This window comes from Miniopterus schreibersii, assembly GCF_964146895.1.
Source record: "Miniopterus schreibersii genome assembly, chromosome: 8".
Classification (NCBI taxonomy): domain Eukaryota; kingdom Metazoa; phylum Chordata; class Mammalia; order Chiroptera; family Miniopteridae; genus Miniopterus; species Miniopterus schreibersii.
In genome coordinates this window covers 14,210,400-14,229,203 of record NC_138109.1, presented here as the reverse complement: position 1 = coordinate 14,229,203, position 18,804 = coordinate 14,210,400, and the positions used below count along the sequence as shown (strand labels likewise).

The window sequence follows — 18,804 nt, the reverse complement described above, 5'->3', positions numbered from 1 at the left end:
ACCTTGATGACTGGAGCCTCTACTTCTAGTCATGTCTGAAGCAAACCTATATGTGGTCCTTACTGTTGGGTAAATACATTTCCTTTTGGCTTAACCCTGTTGGGTTGATTTTTCAGTCATTTATACCAAAATACATCAGAAGGAAACACACCATTCTCTCCAAATCTAGGGTTACCTTCATCACAGTGCCTATGGCATTGAACATGTGCATATTTGGTTTGCTCACCATTTTAATGCATCTTCACACTGATTTCTCAGGCATGCTGACCAGATACCTTCAGGTTTATTGTAAAGTTGACCTGGAGGAGCAGTAGAATTTCCCATGAGGACTCAGAAGACCAAAGTTCTGGTACTGACTTTGCTAGGAACTCACTCTTGGTCTGGAGCAAGTCACTGATTAGACCGGTGGTTCCCAAATGCTACTCCTTGGATGGATTCCAGTTGGCTACATAACATTTACCTGGGGAGCTTGTTAACAAGACAGATGTCAGGACTCTACCCTCCAAGAACCTAATTTAGTAAATCTGGGGTGAAGTCAAGGAGAAAAGAAGATAACACTGGATCATACTGATTTTATTAATGTGAGCACCCTTACTAGAGATTCTAGATTTAATGTGTTACCTCTTGCCATTGAAAGTGGCTCTAATAGTTTGCTCATTGGGTTGACTAAAACTAGTATTCAAAATGACCTGTGTACTGTCAGTGAGGTTGAGATGCCAGCATTTCCTTGGTTAATCTGTCTAATGCCTGAGAACACAGGAATACTGGAGAAGGTTTATCACATGAAATTGCATATACTCCCTAAGTCCACTGAGTACATTCCCCAAGAGGGCTCAGAGGGCAGTTCTTCACCTAGGTGTTGATATAAGCATTAGTGAAAGCAGCATCGGTATCTTTGAAAAATCTTATGGTGGATGTCCTCTGCAGGAAGGGTACATTGGAAAAGGCATCGCTGAGATGGGCTCCCTGATGTCACTGGGGCTGTTGGAGTCTTAGAGGAGCAGAGGCCAGAGCTGACCTGCCAGAGTCCAGGCGGGGGGAGGTGCAGTAGGATGAAATGATAACCAGAATGTTTTGACTCGCAGGGATCTTTGATCAGAGTGTCTCTGAGAATGAAACAGATAAGCAGTCTATGAAATATTGAGGTATATTACAGAAAAACCTCCACGTCTTATGGTTGTAAGCCTAACTCGAATTATTGTCACAATGGAGCATCTCAGTCTTTTGGGCTGATTTCCAGATCTAAGCCAGTTCACAGACCTGAGGTCCTGATGGCATTGGAGGCCAGGTCCCTTGGGGGAAAACCTTGCTCCATTGAGACTCTTGTTTAGCGACACATTGTGGGATCTGCCCCTAACAGGACTGTGAGATTAGGTGAACTTGGCACCGTGAGACACAGGCCACAGTGATCATTTTGTTCCCCAGATTACCCCGCTCTATCTTATCATGTCTACAGGAAGCAAGTCTGTGGAAGTGAGGGGAGGTAGAGACTCAGACTGGGGAGTGTTTTACCCAAGGACGCCCAGAAAACGCCAGAGCGACTGTTTGAACAAGGTGTCCAGGCCCATCCACCAGAGGGCAGGCTTTACCCTTCAAGGAGCCTTCCTGACGCGCCTTTATCCCGCGGCTCCCTTTTCCCAGCTCCAGCAGCCCAAGGATCTGCGCCTTAGCTCTGCTCTCCCACCTGGTGACAGTTATTTATCTTGACACTTGGTGCTTGGTAATACCAGTTAACCCGTAAGAGCAGCAATTCCTTTCATTTATATATTTTTTTCTGTAGTTTATGAAATATCTTCACATACATTTTTTCATTTGGTTTGCAAGGCAACTTGGAAAAATACTTCATTATTATGGTCACTTTTTGTGTGTGTGTGTGCCCTGACCAGGAATGGAACTGGTAACCCTTAGGTGCACCGGGTGACACCCAACCAACTGAGCCACACGGGCCAGCGCTATTATGGCCACTTTTTAGAAAAGGTAACTGGGGCTCACAGAGGTGATGTGGCTCCACCAAAATCACATGGTTAGTTCTGCGGCTGCTGCTGCTGTCACTGACATCTATAAAGCACTTGCTATGTGCCAAGGTTCATTCATTTAATTCCACAGTAATTAAGTCAGTGAAGTATTGCTATGGGGATAGACATTAGAGATGGCTGGAACACATAGAACTCAGATTGTAAGGTTCAAATCCCCCATGTCCTTGCTGAATTTTTGTTTGCTTATTTGATCTGTCAGTTACTAGGAGAGGTGTGTTAAAACATCCCACGACGGGCGGCAGGCTTGTCCAGATCTCTCTAGCATTTCAAAGCGACGCTCTTTGATGCACAACAATTTAGACACTTCTCTCCCTGGAGAATTGCCCTTATCATGATATAGTGAGCCTCTTTATCTCTAATGGTGCTTCTTTTTGCCTTAACATAGCGATTTCATCGCCCCCCCCAGTGTTTCTTATTTCAAACTTTGTTCTTACGTTTTAGATCTGTCTTTTATGAACAAAATATCACTCGATTTTACTCTTTTATTTGGTCTGACATCCTTTATCTTTGAATTAGAGAGTGTTAGCTAATTTATTGAGATGAGTATGTTTTTATTTATCTCTGTCATCTTATGTTTATGTTTATTATACTTCCTGCCACGCCCTTTTAAACATTTTTTTAATTGATTTCTCCCCTTGTCCTATTCATCTGGAAATTATAAGCTCTGCCTTCTAATGGCTACCTCAACAATTCTAACCTAATGACCAGTTTGTCTACTGAGTTTTCAATTCAATGAGCATATCTTTTTATTTTCAAAAATTGTATTGGGTTCTTTTTCAAATTTACTAGTTCCCACATAGTATCAAGCTTCTCTTTCATGTCTTTAAACATATTAAACAAGGTTATTTTATATTGTGTGTCTGGTAATTCCTGTGTCTTTGAAGGTCTGTTTCTACTGTTTCTCAGTTCTACTTGTTCTGCCCCATGAGGCATTATTACCTTGTATGTTTGGTTATTTTTTACCATGAGCTGCTCATATTGCTTAGAAATGTGTGGAAATTATTTGAGGCCTGCGTTGAGGTTGATTTCCTTCATAGACAATACTACCGACCCATACTGCTTTAAATTCTCTGCTTGAAGATTTTAGGATTGCATAAGTGATGCGATTTGACTCCAGATTTTATGAGTGAGCTGGCTTGTAAGTCATGAATTTTATTTTGCCCCTTCCCAAGGCCAGAGCTGATATGAGAAATGTTCACCTCTTCTCCCTTCTGAGCACCAGGGTTTATTTTACTGCGGGTTAAAGGCAAGTTGGGCATTTACTTTTCTCTCTTGTTTCACTTCATTTTGGGTCTTTCATAGTCAAACCTCTGGAGCAGACTGCTTAGTGTGTGAGCAGCTGGAGAAGGACCAGAGTCCCTGCAGACACAGGTGGCTGTGCTCCGACATGAAGACCTAGACAAGAAGGGGCACTTGCCAGCTGATGCCCAGTCACCTCCAGCCTGCCTTGGGCTACTCTGTGATTTAGCTTCCCAGTCCCTTTGGTGTTCATGCTTGGCCTTTCAACATCTGCTCCATTTACCCTGCACTCAGAGTTTTCATGCAATGGTTCTTTATGTGACTATAATAGTGGTTCTTAAAATAGCAAAAACAGTGGTTTAAAGATCTTTTGGACCCTTCCAAGAATGTGAGAAAAGTTATGAACTGTCTCCATGGAAAAATGCATAGACATGTAAAATTTTGCTTATTCTAGTTGTCCACTGACAACTCTGATTTCCTTTGTTGAATTCTGGCTTAAGGAGCCCTGCCCTGGAGTAAAATACCTGGTAGTGATTTCACACGTTGCTTCTTCTTTCTGTTTCTCAGAAACACAGCTAAGTTCTAATGTGAGGTAGGAGTCTGAGGTAAAGGTAGGGCCTCGAGTTTGGGGTGGGGTGCTGAAATGGGGCCTGTGCTGCTGGTTGGTAGGAGGTAAGCAAATCTAAAAGATACTACACTATGACATTTTCTACCTATCCCACAGTCTGATCAATGCTTTTTCGATTCCTGTTTTCACCTTAGAATCACTAATACTCAAAAAATATTAATGTAAGAGCCCTAACTATTGAAATTCTCATTTAATTATTATGAGATTGATCCAGGGCATCTTAAAATTTTTTTTAAATGGCTTTATTGAAGTATAATTGATGTAAAGTAAAATGCATAGGTTTAAATATATAGTTTGGTGAGTTCTGATATATTTATCTTTCCATTCTGGAATTGATATTACATTTCTATAATAATATCAGTTATTCCTAGCCCTGTGTAAGCTCTGAGGGTGGTTCTGCCTGATCCTCTGAGACAGTCTTTCCTGCAATCAGATAGTTTTCCTCACGAGCATGTACTGGTCAGTGTTCAGCTGATGTCTGGAACAAAACTCTCCGAAATGTCTGGAGCTCTTTCTTTGTTTAGCTCTCTCTCTCCCTCCCTCTCTGTCTCTCCCCACTCCACCCCCTCTCTCTTTCTGATAGTCTGCCCCATGAGCTGTAGTAGGCTTGGCCTCCTTGATCTCTAAATTCTGCCTCTAACTCAGAGATTGCTGGTTCCATTTAGGCACCCCTTCTCTGTGGGGCAGCCTAAAAATTCTCTCCAGGAAGTAAGCTGGGGCAACCATAGGGCTTACTTCATTTGCTTCCCTTCTCCCAGGGATCACTGTCCTGCACTGCTAGATGTCCAACGTCTGCTGTTTTAGTTGTTTAAGGTAGAAAGAGAAATTAGGCCCTCTTACTCCATAATGGCCAGAAGCAGAAGTCATTGGTTTGGTTTTTTTTTTTAACCTCCCAGGTTAAAATTCTAATGTGCATCCAGAATTGAGCACCACTGCAATCTAGTTCTATTCTTATCAGAGTTTTAGCCACTGTTGCCAGGCTCTCCTCCCTCCCCGCTTACAGCTATGCTTCCGCTGCCATCTCTCAAACCTCACCAGGTAGCTAACACTCTCCCTGCCTTCTGCCTGAAGTTAGGAGAAATGCTATGTCAGCCCAGTGTTTGGTACTTATTAGTACTCTCCAAATTTCTAGGCATGGTAGTCTATGTCAGAAAGAGAGCAGACATTCTGAATTATTATCAATCATGTTATCAGGAAATAAAAAGAAGAAAGAAAACTGGACTAAGAAGACTGTTAGTTAAGAACTATACCTGTGTAGGGCTATAGGGCACAGAGCTAGGCAGGACATTATGGTAAAGGAATATAAGATATTTTTCAAATAATTGTGGAAAAATAGAAGCTAAATTGAATTTAAAAACAAGCAGACCTGCTATCTATCGGGAGTGTAAGTTAGCAGTAAAGGCAGCTCAGAGTCGTTCCCTATGAGTCCTCCAAAGAGAATGGGAAGAATCATTTGTTAAGTGTGCCATGCACGTATACATGCATCATCCCATTTCATCTTCGCAATGCTCTGAGTCAGGTATTATTTCTATTTTATACACGTGGGAAACTATGGACTTGAGAGGTTAGGAAACTCATGAAAGTCATACAGCTAATAACTGAAAGGTAGTGTCTGACGTCAAAGTCTGTGTCCTTTCCCTCTACCTCTGACAACAGCTGTTGAGGTAGACTTCAGTTCTAATGCTCATGTTTTTTAAAAATAAAATTTTACTGAAGTATACATACCTAGAGGAAAGTATATAAATTGTAAGTGCAGCTTGATGGATTTTTACAATATAAATGTACCTGTCTAACCAGCCCCCAGATCAAGAAACAGAACAAGTACCCTAGACGTCTCCCTATGTATGGCCTGCTTTTGACTTAGGAGCTTTAGGACAGAGGTACTCAGTGGAGCCTTAACTTGGGGTCCTTGTGGACTTCCATAAATCCCCTGAAATTATAGGCAAACATTTTCCTGAGGAGGGTATGTAATGCCTTCATCAGATTCTCTGAAGGCAAGAAGAATCGAAGCTACAACTGAAGACTGACTCACTGGGGATCCATTTCTTCACTCAATATATTGTCAGAACCAGAGCACAATAAGAGCAGTGGCTATCATTTGAGAACTTGATGGGCCGGGTACTAGGTGAGGCACTTCATGTGTGTGGATGGATAAAAGGGATTCTATGGGAAAATAATCTCACAGGGTGATCTGATCATAAATTCCTAACTGGGCAGGTCATGGCCATGTCCCAGACACATAACTTTTTCAGTGAAAGGTTTTAAGCCAGCTCTGCCCATTGTTCTTGTGCATCTAGGTTAAGGAACCTTTGAAATACCAGAAGTAACACCTCTCAAAGGGGGTTAATTAATCCTCAAGAGAGCACATAATCTTGTTAACTGTCCTACAATCCAATCCCAATCCTGTTTTCTCCAATCATCCTTACACCCCTTTCTTAATTTCAAATGCATAAAAGAAGCTGCAAAACTTACTCTTCGAGCATTGAAGATCTTGCTCCCCAGCATATGTCCAGTTTGGCTTAAATAAACTCATAAAAATTCTCTACAGATTTGATGTTTCTCACGTTGACATATGTATTATCTCTGACCCTTACAAAAACCCTAAAATGTAAATATCATCTCCACTTTACAGATAGGGGAACCAAGGCTCAGAATGAAGTGCCTTGTCCAATATCACACATTAATTATGTAGGTATCTGCAAAAGCGAATATTCAATATAAGATTGGCTACATCAAAGCATGTGCTTCTGCTACTAAACCATGATGCCTTTGGCAATAGCAAGTTGCCTAACTCTGTTCAGGACAAGCTAAACTTGAAATACTAGGGCTGAACAGGAAATGAAATTGTGAAGTCAAACAAAAGCCCAGGCATATTTTAAAAACACACACACCAAAGGGGGGGAAAAAAAATTCACTTCTAACCAATGAAAAATCTTTGCAAAAGGGCGAGTACTGGCTTTAAAAGACGCACTTTGCCCTCAAGAGGCGTGGCCGGTAGGCTCTCTCAAGCAGGAGTTATCTCTAACCACAAACCAACTGTCTGTCATTACATTGCACTTGAGCAGACACCTATGATTGGTCGACAGACAGCAGCAGTATTTGAATTTAAAGAAAAGACTGAAATAACCAAGGGTCATTACTTTAGAGCGAAAGATAAAGCTTTGTTGTTAGAGGAAACTTCAACTGGGGTCAGAGATTAGGTACTAAAACTCTGCATTAGGGTAAAACCATTACCTCGCTAACTAGTGTTATTACTAAAACATTCCTCATCGAATCAGCACTTATTTTAAGTAAAACCTATCGAAAAGATATGCAAAAACCATGTGAAGTCACTTAGTAAACTGCAAAGGGTTACAAAAAGGCTAGTAAATACAAATACTTATAGTTTAAGATTCAATTTAAAAACTAATCTTTAAATACAAAGCAAAATTTGTTTGTTTACAAAGGCTACACAAGGGAAGGGTGGCAGTCAGAAGCAGCCAGTTCCTGATGCCTGCTTTCCTACCCATCACTACATCACGGGTAAAGTTAATGTTTTCTGTCTCCTGTTTTTCCTTTGCTGTTCCACTGGACAACCAAGAGCACTTAAAATGCTGAAAGGAACTCTTATAATTCAATCATACTTTCCTCAGCAATAGCTTCTATTATAGAAAGTTTAATTAATAGATAAGGCTGGAAATAACATTGTTTCAAATTTTATACCCTCTGTTACATTCATGAAGTAAAGCACTATGGAACTACTCAGAGAGCCACCAAACCAGTAATGTAGAATTTTCAAGGTTTTTTGTTGAAACTCACTTTATTTAAAAAAAAAACAACAAAAAAAACAGTCATGAACAATAAATTACAATCATTTCCCCCCTTTTATAAATTCTTCATAAAATATATTTGACAATTTAAAAAGAAAATTTCAAAAGTTGCTTTCATTTTTGAAGTGCTGATGACTTATTTTTTGACCATTCTGTCATGCTGGTGAATTATTCTGTAGCTGCTACAATAGTCTGATAAACATTTTACAGTTAAAAACAACAAAGAGGAAAAAACAGACCAGCAGAAAAAACTATTCAGTGTGCTATTTATCTGACACTTAACACTTACTTCATCATAATGACAAAGTATCCCTTAGCACCAAAAAATCTACAGGAACCCCATCTTTCTAAGTGACAACTAGTGCAAAATAACATTCTAGGAACTAACTGTACAACTCCATATTTTAACTGGCCACAGCTGCCTATAAGCTTATTTGAAATATTTGGTCTTTTTTCAATTAAGACAAATTTCATAAAACACTATAAACCATGGCAAGAGACTCTATGAAGAATAATTGTTTATTGAGTACCTATTATGGGCAAGGCACTGTGTACAAATTCTTGCTTTCATTTTTCCTCTAGCAAATATCTAGGAATTTTCAAGTATCGCTAATCATCTTGTATTTCTTACTCCTGGCTGGAAAAGACCTGTGGCTATATAGCATTTTAAAATTGTCATTTTATCAACTGACCTTTAGTGCTGAGCATACAATAGGTACTTAATAAATATCTGATTGAAAGAACAAATAAAGACAAAGAATTTACTGTCATTTTGCTTGGTATCATAGGCTATTTTAGAATAAAAGGACTTGAGAAAATTCCAGAAGAAACTTCCCAATCACTTCACACCCTTACCAATGAAAGAAAGAATTTTACCACACAGGAAAAATCTTTCAAAATAAATTATAATTAACTTTCACATGAAGCAGGACCCAAAACTATGTACTTAGGAAATGATGGCTCCAAGCACATAGATATTTGAAGAGCAAATGAAGTCTGGCCTACCATCACTTGAATGAATCACCATGAATCTGTCATGTTATTGACAGACATTATAATGATGCTTTTTACTTCCAGTGATTCAATCCCCTTGGCCAGATCCATGTTATACTAATCCAGAGGGTCAATTATGAGGTGCCAGTGTACTGTTCTTATTATCTTGCAAGTGATATTAAAATATGATTTTTTGTTTTCATTTTAAAAGGCTTTATTTCAATAAAACCTTTTAGTCCAAGTTTTAAACTTCCAGATCAAGTAACACGTAGTTCAGAATTTTATATACTCTAATTTCTTTGTGCTTTTTTACCTTCTATAGTCCCCTGAACACATTTTAAATAAGAAAAAATTGTGATAGCGATATTCCAAAAGTTGTGGAAGTTCAAAAGGAACATCTGAAGAGACTATGCAAACTACCAATGATTTCAGTATTTTAAGTTTTAAAAATAATTTTGACCAAAGATTCTAGTGCTTTATAAAGATCAACGTAGATACAATGGTCTTAAGGTCTCTCTAACCTTAAAGGCTAATAATGTTCTGTTTTAGGAAAACCTTTCCTTAGATATTAACTATCTGCATTTACAGAAAAACAAACTGGAGACAACCATGTAGAGTTAAAATCAAACTGACTTCAAGAGGAATAATGGTCTACTGGTTTTGACACAGACCATATCAAGTGATTGTATAAAATCTATAACTTTTCTACCTGAAAGATATAGTGGATACATTATCCATTTGCCAAACTATATAGGTATCTCCGTTAGAAAAAGGTGATCCACAGTTAATACAACTATATCATTACTATTACTGTGTCAAATTAGACAAAAGAAAACAGCATTAGTACCAAAATGAAAGGAATTCCAGTGATGAAACAAGAAACAACCCCTATCAGGGCAGGTAATGTGAGAATAGAGCTCATTTGCTTTCTTCAATTTTATGCTGAGGCTTAGACAAATTCTTAAAATAAAAAATTATCAAGTACTATAGTACATACATATAGCAATGATTTCAGAAACAGAAGAATCCTGTGTTCAGATTGCAGATGCTCAAGTGCAGACATGTCCTCATGTAGTGGTTTAATTGGTTAATTGAATGCTTGGTTACCTAAAGAAGGTATGACTGAATCATCAATATCCTTGCCAACCTGCTACATAAGACTGCCTAGCTAATTCTACTGCTGCAGCTATAGGGCACTGGAGAGCTCAAACTTCGGCAACTCTGGATAACTTAATTTCATTTATGTTTAATCAGATTATTTTAGGCCCTCCAAAATGATGCCTTAAAAAATGTATAATTATAAAAATAAAAAACTTAATATGACTTCATTAGAGGGAGGGACAGGGTAAGAAGATGAAGGAAGATACTTTTTATTTTTCATCACTGATTTCACCAGCAAATCTCAAAAACCCAAACCTACATTAAATAATTTAAACAGAAGTGGCATTTTCTTCATATGGAATGCAAAATGCACACATTCACATACTTACATATACATAAATATATACATATATGCTTCCTTTACAAAGCTTCAAAGGTTGCATTACCAGCACGCAAACCTCTTCTTCCATGGAAATTCCTAATACTGACAAGGAATGTCTAAAATGCTTAGAGACATATTTCCAGAAAACTGGACTCTCTTTTCTTCTTGGCTCTTAGAGAATTTTCCTGCCAAACTTCTACCAATGATTATTTAAAAAAAAATTTACACCCACATTGGTAATACATTTAAAACATACAAACAAAATGGCCAGCTTGGACTTAAGAAAAATGAGGAAAAAAACACCCCACAATAAATTCTAAACCCTTAGAAGGTGGAGTTCAGCTTTTTATATTCTTTTTCAGCCACATTATGTTGCATCACTGTTAAAACAGAAGCAGCATATCATCCAAGATATTTGCAAGTAATAGGTGTCACGTTTCCCAGCTGCTATCTTTAAATGCAATTTGTACTAATCTGAGTTCTAGTTCAAAAGCATCTGGACGATCCTGAGGGTTTGCAGCCAACATTTCCTTAATCAGTTGTTTCATTCGCCCATTCATAGACTTTTTCTTCACAGGAATAAGAAGTTCCATTTTGGGATTTTCCAGAAGCGCCTCCCCAACAGGCACAATCTCAGTTCCTTGTTTCACATAACTCCCCAAGAGTTCTTTCTTTGTCTCTGTGTCTATAAATGTGATCCTTTCCAGCATTGCCCAGATGATAATCCCCAGAGCAAAGATGTCAGCTTTTGCTGTATAATGTCCCTCCCACACTTCAGGAGCCATGTAGAAATCTGTTCCACAGGCTGTGGAAAGGAAACACTTGTTTACACTGACAGGTTCTTCTGGGTTCTGCCCAGAGGCTGAACACACTTTACTTAGACCAAAATCAGCCACTTTCAGTGTGGGTTCCAAGTCACTGGTATCCAATCTGCTTTGAGAAATCAAGATGTTATCAGGTTTAAGATCTCGGTGGATGATCTGGTTTTTATGCAAGAAAGCCAGGGCACTGCTCAGCTGAAGCATGAAGCTGGTGTTAGTTTTACGATTGGGTTTCCTGGACAACAGATATTCATTCATATCTCCTCCGTCACAAAAATCCATCACAAACCACAAGTAATAGGCGCTTCTGGGATCAAAGGCAATTTCTCCTTTTAACGAAGTCTCTACAAGCTATAAGGAAAAGAAAACAGATTATGATCATCTGCACAGTTTATACCATTCAGCTATAGAAAAAAAAATAACTGGTTAAGTTAGTCTCTAATTTTACATGGGTATTCTGTAAATATTTTATTTGGTCAGTGTTTTCATATGTGAATTTTATTTTAAACTTCAGTACTTCAAACTGTCACTTTGTCCCTAATGAACACACACCAAATCTCCAAGTCAAGAGGTATAAACTTATTTAAAAATAGCTTTATTTTGAAAAGTGCCCAACTAGCCGTACATTTTCTGCATGTGTCAATGGAGTTGAACTCTACCCGCTTAGCTAATAGTTCCATGAAAAAATTGAAATTTCATCTCTTAGGCCCTGGGAGATTGCCAGCTGGGATATAAATGTCAATTAGGAAATTCTATTAAATGAAACTGCCTGAAATATTCTTCTTACTCATTGCACATGCACAACTATCAACATCATCTGAGAAGTTGAGAGAAAAATGATCAAGGAACAACTAGTTTTTACAGAAATAAAGTGCTCCTGTAGTCACTGATGAAAAAAGACTGATACCATTACTTCATACACTTTTACAGCCAGAATGCAAATATGCTGGCTATCTCTATCACTGGATGGCTTCTAAAAATCCAATTTATAAAAATCATACTTGCATTTTGATATAAAAATTCAAATCTGAGTTTGTATATTTCTTTGATACAAGCTGAAATCTGGAATCATTGTTTTATTTGTTATTATCTAATTATAACTCTATTATCTGAAATTCAAGAATATTAATTACTTCACTGAATATGAACTACCATTCTAAAATACAGACATAGAGTGCTTTGAAAGCATTTGTCCTATGTGTCCTCTCCAGACCCATGGGTTTAATAGAAACTCAGTAGGGAAGCCAAAGAGTTGTTGAAGAGTAAGTGAACTGCTAATTTTACATTAAAATCTACTGGTACTTCCTCCTGTCATTTTGGCGGGCAGAACACCTCTCCATGCTCTCTCCCCCCATGGCAAACAACAGTAATTGCAACAGTCTGCAGATGTCTTCTGTGCATGCATTTTCCTTGTTGCAAATGTTTGCTAGTGAAGACAGAAAATGAAAGAATAGAAAGGTACAGATCACAGTTATTTACCCCAGGTGCACTGTCACTAAATATGCTGAGATTAAAGGCCAGCACCATCACTCTTACTTCATTTACTCTCTTTTCTGCCTTTACTTTCAAAAGCAAACTTCCTAAATAGTTTGAGCAGTGAAGAGTCCCAGCATTCAAGGAATGGTTTAGAGTAAGGCCAGACAGTAAATACATATTTTAGGTTTGACTAACCACATAAGGGGTCTCTTCTTTTCCTTTTATTTTTTAAAAACTCTTCAAAATGTAAATACTACCTTTAGGGTTTAAGCCATACAAAAGCTGGCCTAGGGCTATAGTTTGTAGTCCTCTGGTTGAGAACTACAGCAATAGAGCCCAATTTGCTTATTTCCTGTGTAGAGGATGTTAGCCCCTGGTTCTCTTGCCTAAAGTCCTTCAATAGCTTTCCTGTTCTCTTAGGATAGTAGTCTAAGCTCTTTAACAGGGGCCTCTGTGTCCTCTGACCCCTGCTGAGCTTTCTAACCTCATCTAAAACAACTCATCCTAAACAATACAGTCTTACTATCTGTCTTCTTTCAGTTCTTAGAACGGGTCATACTTTTTGCTTCAGTACATTTGTATGTACGGTTCTTTCTGCCTGGGTAGTTTTCTTACTCACCTGGCTAATTCCTCTTCACCGTACAAGTTTTAGTTAAAACAGTTAGTAATTCCTGAACCCCAGGATGTCACGTTCCCTATTATATGCTACTGTATCATCCTGTACTTCTCACTCATGACACTTACACAAGTATGCAAAGTGGCCACTAAGTTCCTATGTATGAGATGTGTCCTCTGTTAATTACTTGTTTTACATTTTCTTCTAGGTGAAGTGTTTAGCTATCAGGAACTGATTTAATGATTCCAACAGACAACAAAGAAGCTATCTGGAAAAACATGGAGGAAAACAAAAAATTTGTATAGAGAATTGAAAAGACTATATGCATAGGGACTCTGTGGTCACACTCTAGATTTAATTGTCCTTACCAGATATAAATACTGGTTGTCTTTATTAGATGTAAATTTAAAGAAGCTAAATGTGTTGATGAATATCTGGTTAACTAAACAAATCTATAGAAAAGACAATTTTAATAGAGCTACCTAGCACTGAGTACTTCCTATTGTATCTGCATCACCTCTAATTTTGGCAACTCTCATGGAAGGTAGAAATTATTATTCCTATTTTACATAGAAAGATACAGGTGCTGGGAAAAGTTAAGTTATTTATTCATGGTTGTACACCTAACAAAAAGTGCCACACATCAAACACAGGTCTATTAAGCTTTAAGAGGAAAGAGATTACTAAACAAAAAGGAGCTTTAGATTAAAAAAAAATCACTGCCTCTGGCCAGTGTGGCTCAGTTGGTTGGAGCATCATCCTGTACACCAAAAGGTGGTGGGTTCAATTTCCGGTCAGGGCACATACCCAGGTTGCGGGTTTGATCCTCGGTCAGGGTGCTTGCAGGAGGCAACGGATCCTTATTTCTTTCTCTCTCCCCCTCCCTTCCTCTATCTAAGATCAATTAAAAAAATCACTGAATCAAGTCTGGAAGTACTTACATCTTAAAGCCTTGAAAGACCAGCTAATGCCTAGTTACTATACAGCTTGCTTGATCTAGACTTAAGGATACCATACCATATTAAGTCATATGTTCAAATGTCTTTTGGAAAAAGATTATGCATCTTGTCTCCAAAATTCGATGCAAAGTTCAGTAAGGTTCTATACACTTTTAAGAGCAAATGTAGTGGTAAGAATGTTTCTGATGTTTTGAGTGCAACTTACAAAATAAGTACTTTTAGAAAAATAAACAAATAAAGGCAAAATAGTTGTGTTTTATATTTAGTCTTAGGAGAGAAAACTTCAGGGCATAGCATGTTAAACTGCAATGTAAATTAAATTCTCAAGACTGATATTTGTTCACCATACAATGAAACTTGCAAATGCCTAATTATACATACAGGTATTGTTGTTGTTGTTTTTTTATTGTTTCTAGTCCGTAAGCCTTTGTTGTTTTAAAAACAGATTTTCGTAGCCTGACGGTAAATTCTGAATTTAGACACTCATGGGAAATTGTTTCCTTTCCCAAGAACGACTGGACTTAAGAAATTTTGCTCTGGCCTTTAACTAGCTGTGTCTTAAGAATCTTTTCTTTTTACGGAGTATAGAGCTACTAGAGATTTTGCTCTAGGGCAGAAGCCAACCTAAAAAAACCTAACCTTTTCTGTTTTCCTATGTTAATGCTTTTCCCAGGTCTACAAGAGTAAGTGGAGGCAAGAGAGTAATTTGGAGGTTAAGAGAGCACAAGTTTTTTGCTGTCAGATAGTCCTACATTTAGGTCCCAATTCTGCTACTTGCCAGCTATGTGACTTTGGATAGATTCATTATGTATGCTAAGCCTCAGTTTCTTCGTTTCTAATATAGATAATAATAGTACTTTCCTCATAGTATTGTTCTGAACAACTGTCTTTAAAGCGCTTAGCACACAGCATGGAACTAAGCAGGAACCTAAATGTTAGCTTTAGCACTGTTACTAACATTCAGGTGCTAAGCCACATACTTCAAGAAAATTAAGTGGAATTAAATGGTTAAGAAACCATACAACCCTCTAAAACAGCAGAGGCTTATGTTCAAACCAGTGTCCAATTACCTATGGTGCTGCTATTGGTTGTGGAGTTTTTCCTTTTCTTCTGTCTTCAGTTAAAAAAAAATTTGATTTCAAATAAGTAAACTTATTAGGCTCTAGTCTTGATCACTTGTCTAGCTCCTACGTTGCCCCATTTCTATGCAGATTGGCAAGTATCATGGCATAACAGGTGGCTTATGTTATTTTTAGGTATTTGCATCACAGGCTTAAATAAAACCTTGTTTTAAAGCAAACATCTACTCAATTCTTGGCAAACCCCTATCTACTCCTAATTATATAAACACCTGCATTCAAAAGTAGTTCATCTGACTCTTTCATTCCTCTTACTGCTCACCAAAGCTACATTCAAATCATTTCTACTTCCCATTCAACTACACATACCTGTAAATAAAGAGAAGAATTAGAGCCATGGGACATCTTTTGCACCATTCCATCTTTTTGTAGGATGCATTCCTCCAAGTGAATCACATTTGGATGTTGGCTCTTGATACTGCTTAGGGCCCAGAACTCGCGCAGGGCTAGTTCAACGTTCTCAGGAGCATGGCATCGAATTTTCTTCACTGCCACCCGTGCAGAGGTCTTTCTGATGACTGCTTCATACACAACACCGTAACTACCTCGGCCTACCTCCCGTATTAGATCGTACTTTGGCTGGCTACTCACCATCTTCAAGGTCAAGGTTTCTGGAAAAATCAACAAAGTACTCTATTAAAATTAAGCATGTCTACTGGCTTATATTTCTTCTTATGTATGATTTATCATTTCTCTCACTGTTTGCAATGCTTGAAAGATATTTGCTATACATTGGGCAAATCTAAATGTTTTAATAACAACAGTAAAGCGGCTAACATTTATGTAGTACTTACCATGTATCAGGAACTGTTCCAAGCACTTTTTAATACATGGTGGAGCAAAAGTAGGTTTACAGTTGTGAGTACTTGAAACAAAGTTTATTCTTGTATTATTATTTATTAATTATTGTATTATATTCCATACAAAGAACTGTAAACCTACTTTTGCCCCACTCTGTATTCTGAATATCAGCTCTTTGAAAGATATATGTATTAATCCACTTAATCCTCATAATAATGTTATGAAGTGGGTAATATTATGGTCATTTTACAGATGAGAAAACTAAAGCATGGAGAGTTTAAGCAATATGCCCAAGGTCAGCTTGTAACTGGTGGACCCGAGATTTGAAACCAGGCGACCTGGCTCTGACATCTGCTATTTTAACCACTATACTATATAGCCTCTTACACAAACTGCTTCAATAGTCACTGTTAAAAATAAACAAAAAAATTCAGCATTCTCACTTACTGATCATGAAAAAACAAATTCCAGCTTCTCTTTAAAGCTGACACACACATAAAAGGTCATAAAACAGCAAAACCAAAAAGCTAAAACCCCTCATAGTTAGAAATACAAACACCTGGCTTATGCTCAGGGACTGAAAGCGAACAGGAGCACATATAGAACTGAAAATGTTTAAGTCAAAATGTATGTGTTCCTATTTTAATTTTATGTTACTTCCTTATTTCTTGCAAACTAAATGAAAATAAAGTTTGTGGAGAAAAAAAGTTCCTTTAAAAATAAAGGAAGCTACTTAGAATACGGTTACCTTTCTGTTGTTGAACAAGAGTTATTTAGATCTAGGTCATTTTTACCAACAAAAACTGTCCTACATATCAAGGGGCTCTCTTTGTTTGAGGGAACAAAAAGCTACTGACCCTTGAGCCTGAAAAATTGGGAACAGCTACTTTAAGTCCACAAGTATCTCGACCTAATAAAGAAAACGAAAGCTTCTGAGATTGCTTCTTAGTCCCATGTCCTCTGATTGGACACCCACCCTTCCAATTCCTCATGTATTTCCTAGTGTCTGATTTCCTGGCCCAGAATCCTCTGCCCTAACTACACAGACTTTCTTTTCTGCTCTCCGCGGATTGCCAATTATCGTCCATCTCAAAGTGCCTGTGTGTTTGAAGCTGTCCCATAGACCCAGACGAACGAGCACCTGGAGGGGGAGGGCGGGCGTTTATGAAATCCCAGCGATCTGGATCAAAACACAGCAAGGTGATGCATCCTGTGCCAACCTCCGTGACCGAGGTCGGCATCCCGGGCCCGCACGCCCGCTGGACTCATTCCCTCCGCGCTCGGACGCGGGCCGGCCAGGCCATACACCTGCTGGTGCCCGGGCACGGCCAGTGCAGGGCAGAGGTGCAGCCAGACGCGGCAGTTCCGGGCCCAGCTCATTGGCCAAGTATCACCCCACCCCCTCCTCAGCTGCGCCCGGACGAAACCCCGAGGGAATCCTCCCCAGGCCCTTGAAGCCCTCGGGGCTGGCAGCCCCTGCCAGGAGGCCACGGGCATAACAGGAGGCCGGTGGCCGAGGTGTGCGGGCCGGAGGCCTGGGGAGCGCCAGGCCTTCCCCGGGATGACTCCACTGACAGGTCTGCGACAGGCCCCCTGGAGAGGGAGGCACATGCAGGGCCCTCGGCTTTGCAGCAGGGCCTCTCTGCCAGGCTGAAGAGCCGTTTTACCTCAGGGTAGCCGCCGCCGCTTCTCCCTCTCACGGGCTCTGCAGGCCGCCATTATCGGGCAGCTCGCGCCTCAGCCGCCGCGGCCTCCAGTCAGAGGCCGGCGCGCGCCCCCGTGCTGCGCGGACACACACCCTCCGCCTCGGGCCCCGCCCCCCTCCGGCTTTCCGTAGCGGAGCCGGGACGCTCAGAGCCGTCCCCATTGGGCGCGCGCCCGGCGCTCCACCGGCCGCCTCTCCGCTCCGCTGGTTTCCAGGAGTCCGGAGTCGCGGCCGGTGCGCGCGCTTCGGCACGCACCACTCCTGTCCGTCCACGCAGGGGAGGCCAGGCCCGGGAGCGGGGCGACCGCTCCACACTCGGGACTCTGTGGTGCTCCAGCCGCAGCGGGCGCGCACGGCCCGGGCCCGGAGGCTGGTCGTCTGCAGCGGGTCCGAGCCCGGGGATGCGCGCGCTCGGCGCGGCCGCCCCTCCCCCCTCCGCTCCCCCGCCGACCTACCCAGCTGCGGACAGGTGTGCGGGAGTCGCTGGGGTGGGACGCCTGGTGCATCTTCCTCCGTGCGGGCCCGGGGTGCGTGCTGGACGTGGAGCGCCTTGGCGGGCTCCCGGGGAGGCGCGGTCCGAGCTGGGAGGCCTGGCGTCCGCCCCGCCGGGAGGGAGGCTGCACCTTTTGTCAGAGTCACTGAGCCATGTTTGCGGGAGGTGCAGTTGCCGAGGCGGCAGCGGCGCGGGGCTGGGTGCGATCATCTGGGAAGGCGCCGTCCCCTGCCCCGCCGGCGCGGTGGTATCTCCCTTAAAGAAGCCAGAGCCTCATTGTTCCTGGACCTCGGCCGCCGTGAGTCGGGGGCGCCCTACCGGGCGCGAGGAGGAAGGGACGGTGGCGCCCGCACCTGCCCGCTGCTGCCCGCGCATGTCCCGCTCGGGAGCCTCACCCGCGGGCTCGTGGAGAGTCGGGATCCAGCCGGCGCGGGGAGAGAGGCTGCGGTCCGAGCCGGCGGGTCCGGGACTGACAGCGAGAACAGCCGCTCTCCCGGGCCCCACAGCCCAGTCATTGTGCCACCTGACAGCCGTCAGTCAGGCCTCAGCGCGCATTCGCCGGAGACAGCCCCGGGTTGTCAGTTACTCAGAGACCAGAACCAATCT

At 41.0% G+C, this 18,804-nt stretch overlaps 1 protein-coding gene across 3 annotated transcripts; it reads right to left on the bottom strand.

Moving 5' to 3' along the window:
* Nucleotides 1-7,670: 7,670 nt before the first annotated feature.
* PDIK1L (PDLIM1 interacting kinase 1 like) lies at nucleotides 7,671-18,496 on the bottom strand. Of its 3 annotated transcripts, none has more exons than XM_081145482.1 (3): nucleotides 18,161-18,496; nucleotides 15,509-15,810; nucleotides 7,671-11,360 (listed from the first exon to the last, which is right to left on the bottom strand). In XM_081145482.1, exons 2-3 carry the CDS (start codon nucleotides 15,791-15,793, stop codon nucleotides 10,620-10,622), a joined length of 1,026 nt encoding a protein of 341 aa, XP_081001608.1. In that variant the 5' UTR covers nucleotides 15,794-15,810; nucleotides 18,161-18,496; the 3' UTR covers nucleotides 7,671-10,619. The 3 variants fall into 3 exon arrangements, with proteins under 3 accessions (XP_081001608.1, XP_081001607.1, XP_081001606.1); XM_081145481.1 differs by lacking the exon at nucleotides 18,161-18,496 and adding an exon at nucleotides 17,668-17,883 and having other exon boundaries at nucleotides 7,677-11,360; XM_081145480.1 differs by lacking the exon at nucleotides 18,161-18,496 and adding an exon at nucleotides 17,142-17,213 and having other exon boundaries at nucleotides 7,677-11,360.
* Nucleotides 18,497-18,804: the final 308 nt, after the last annotated feature.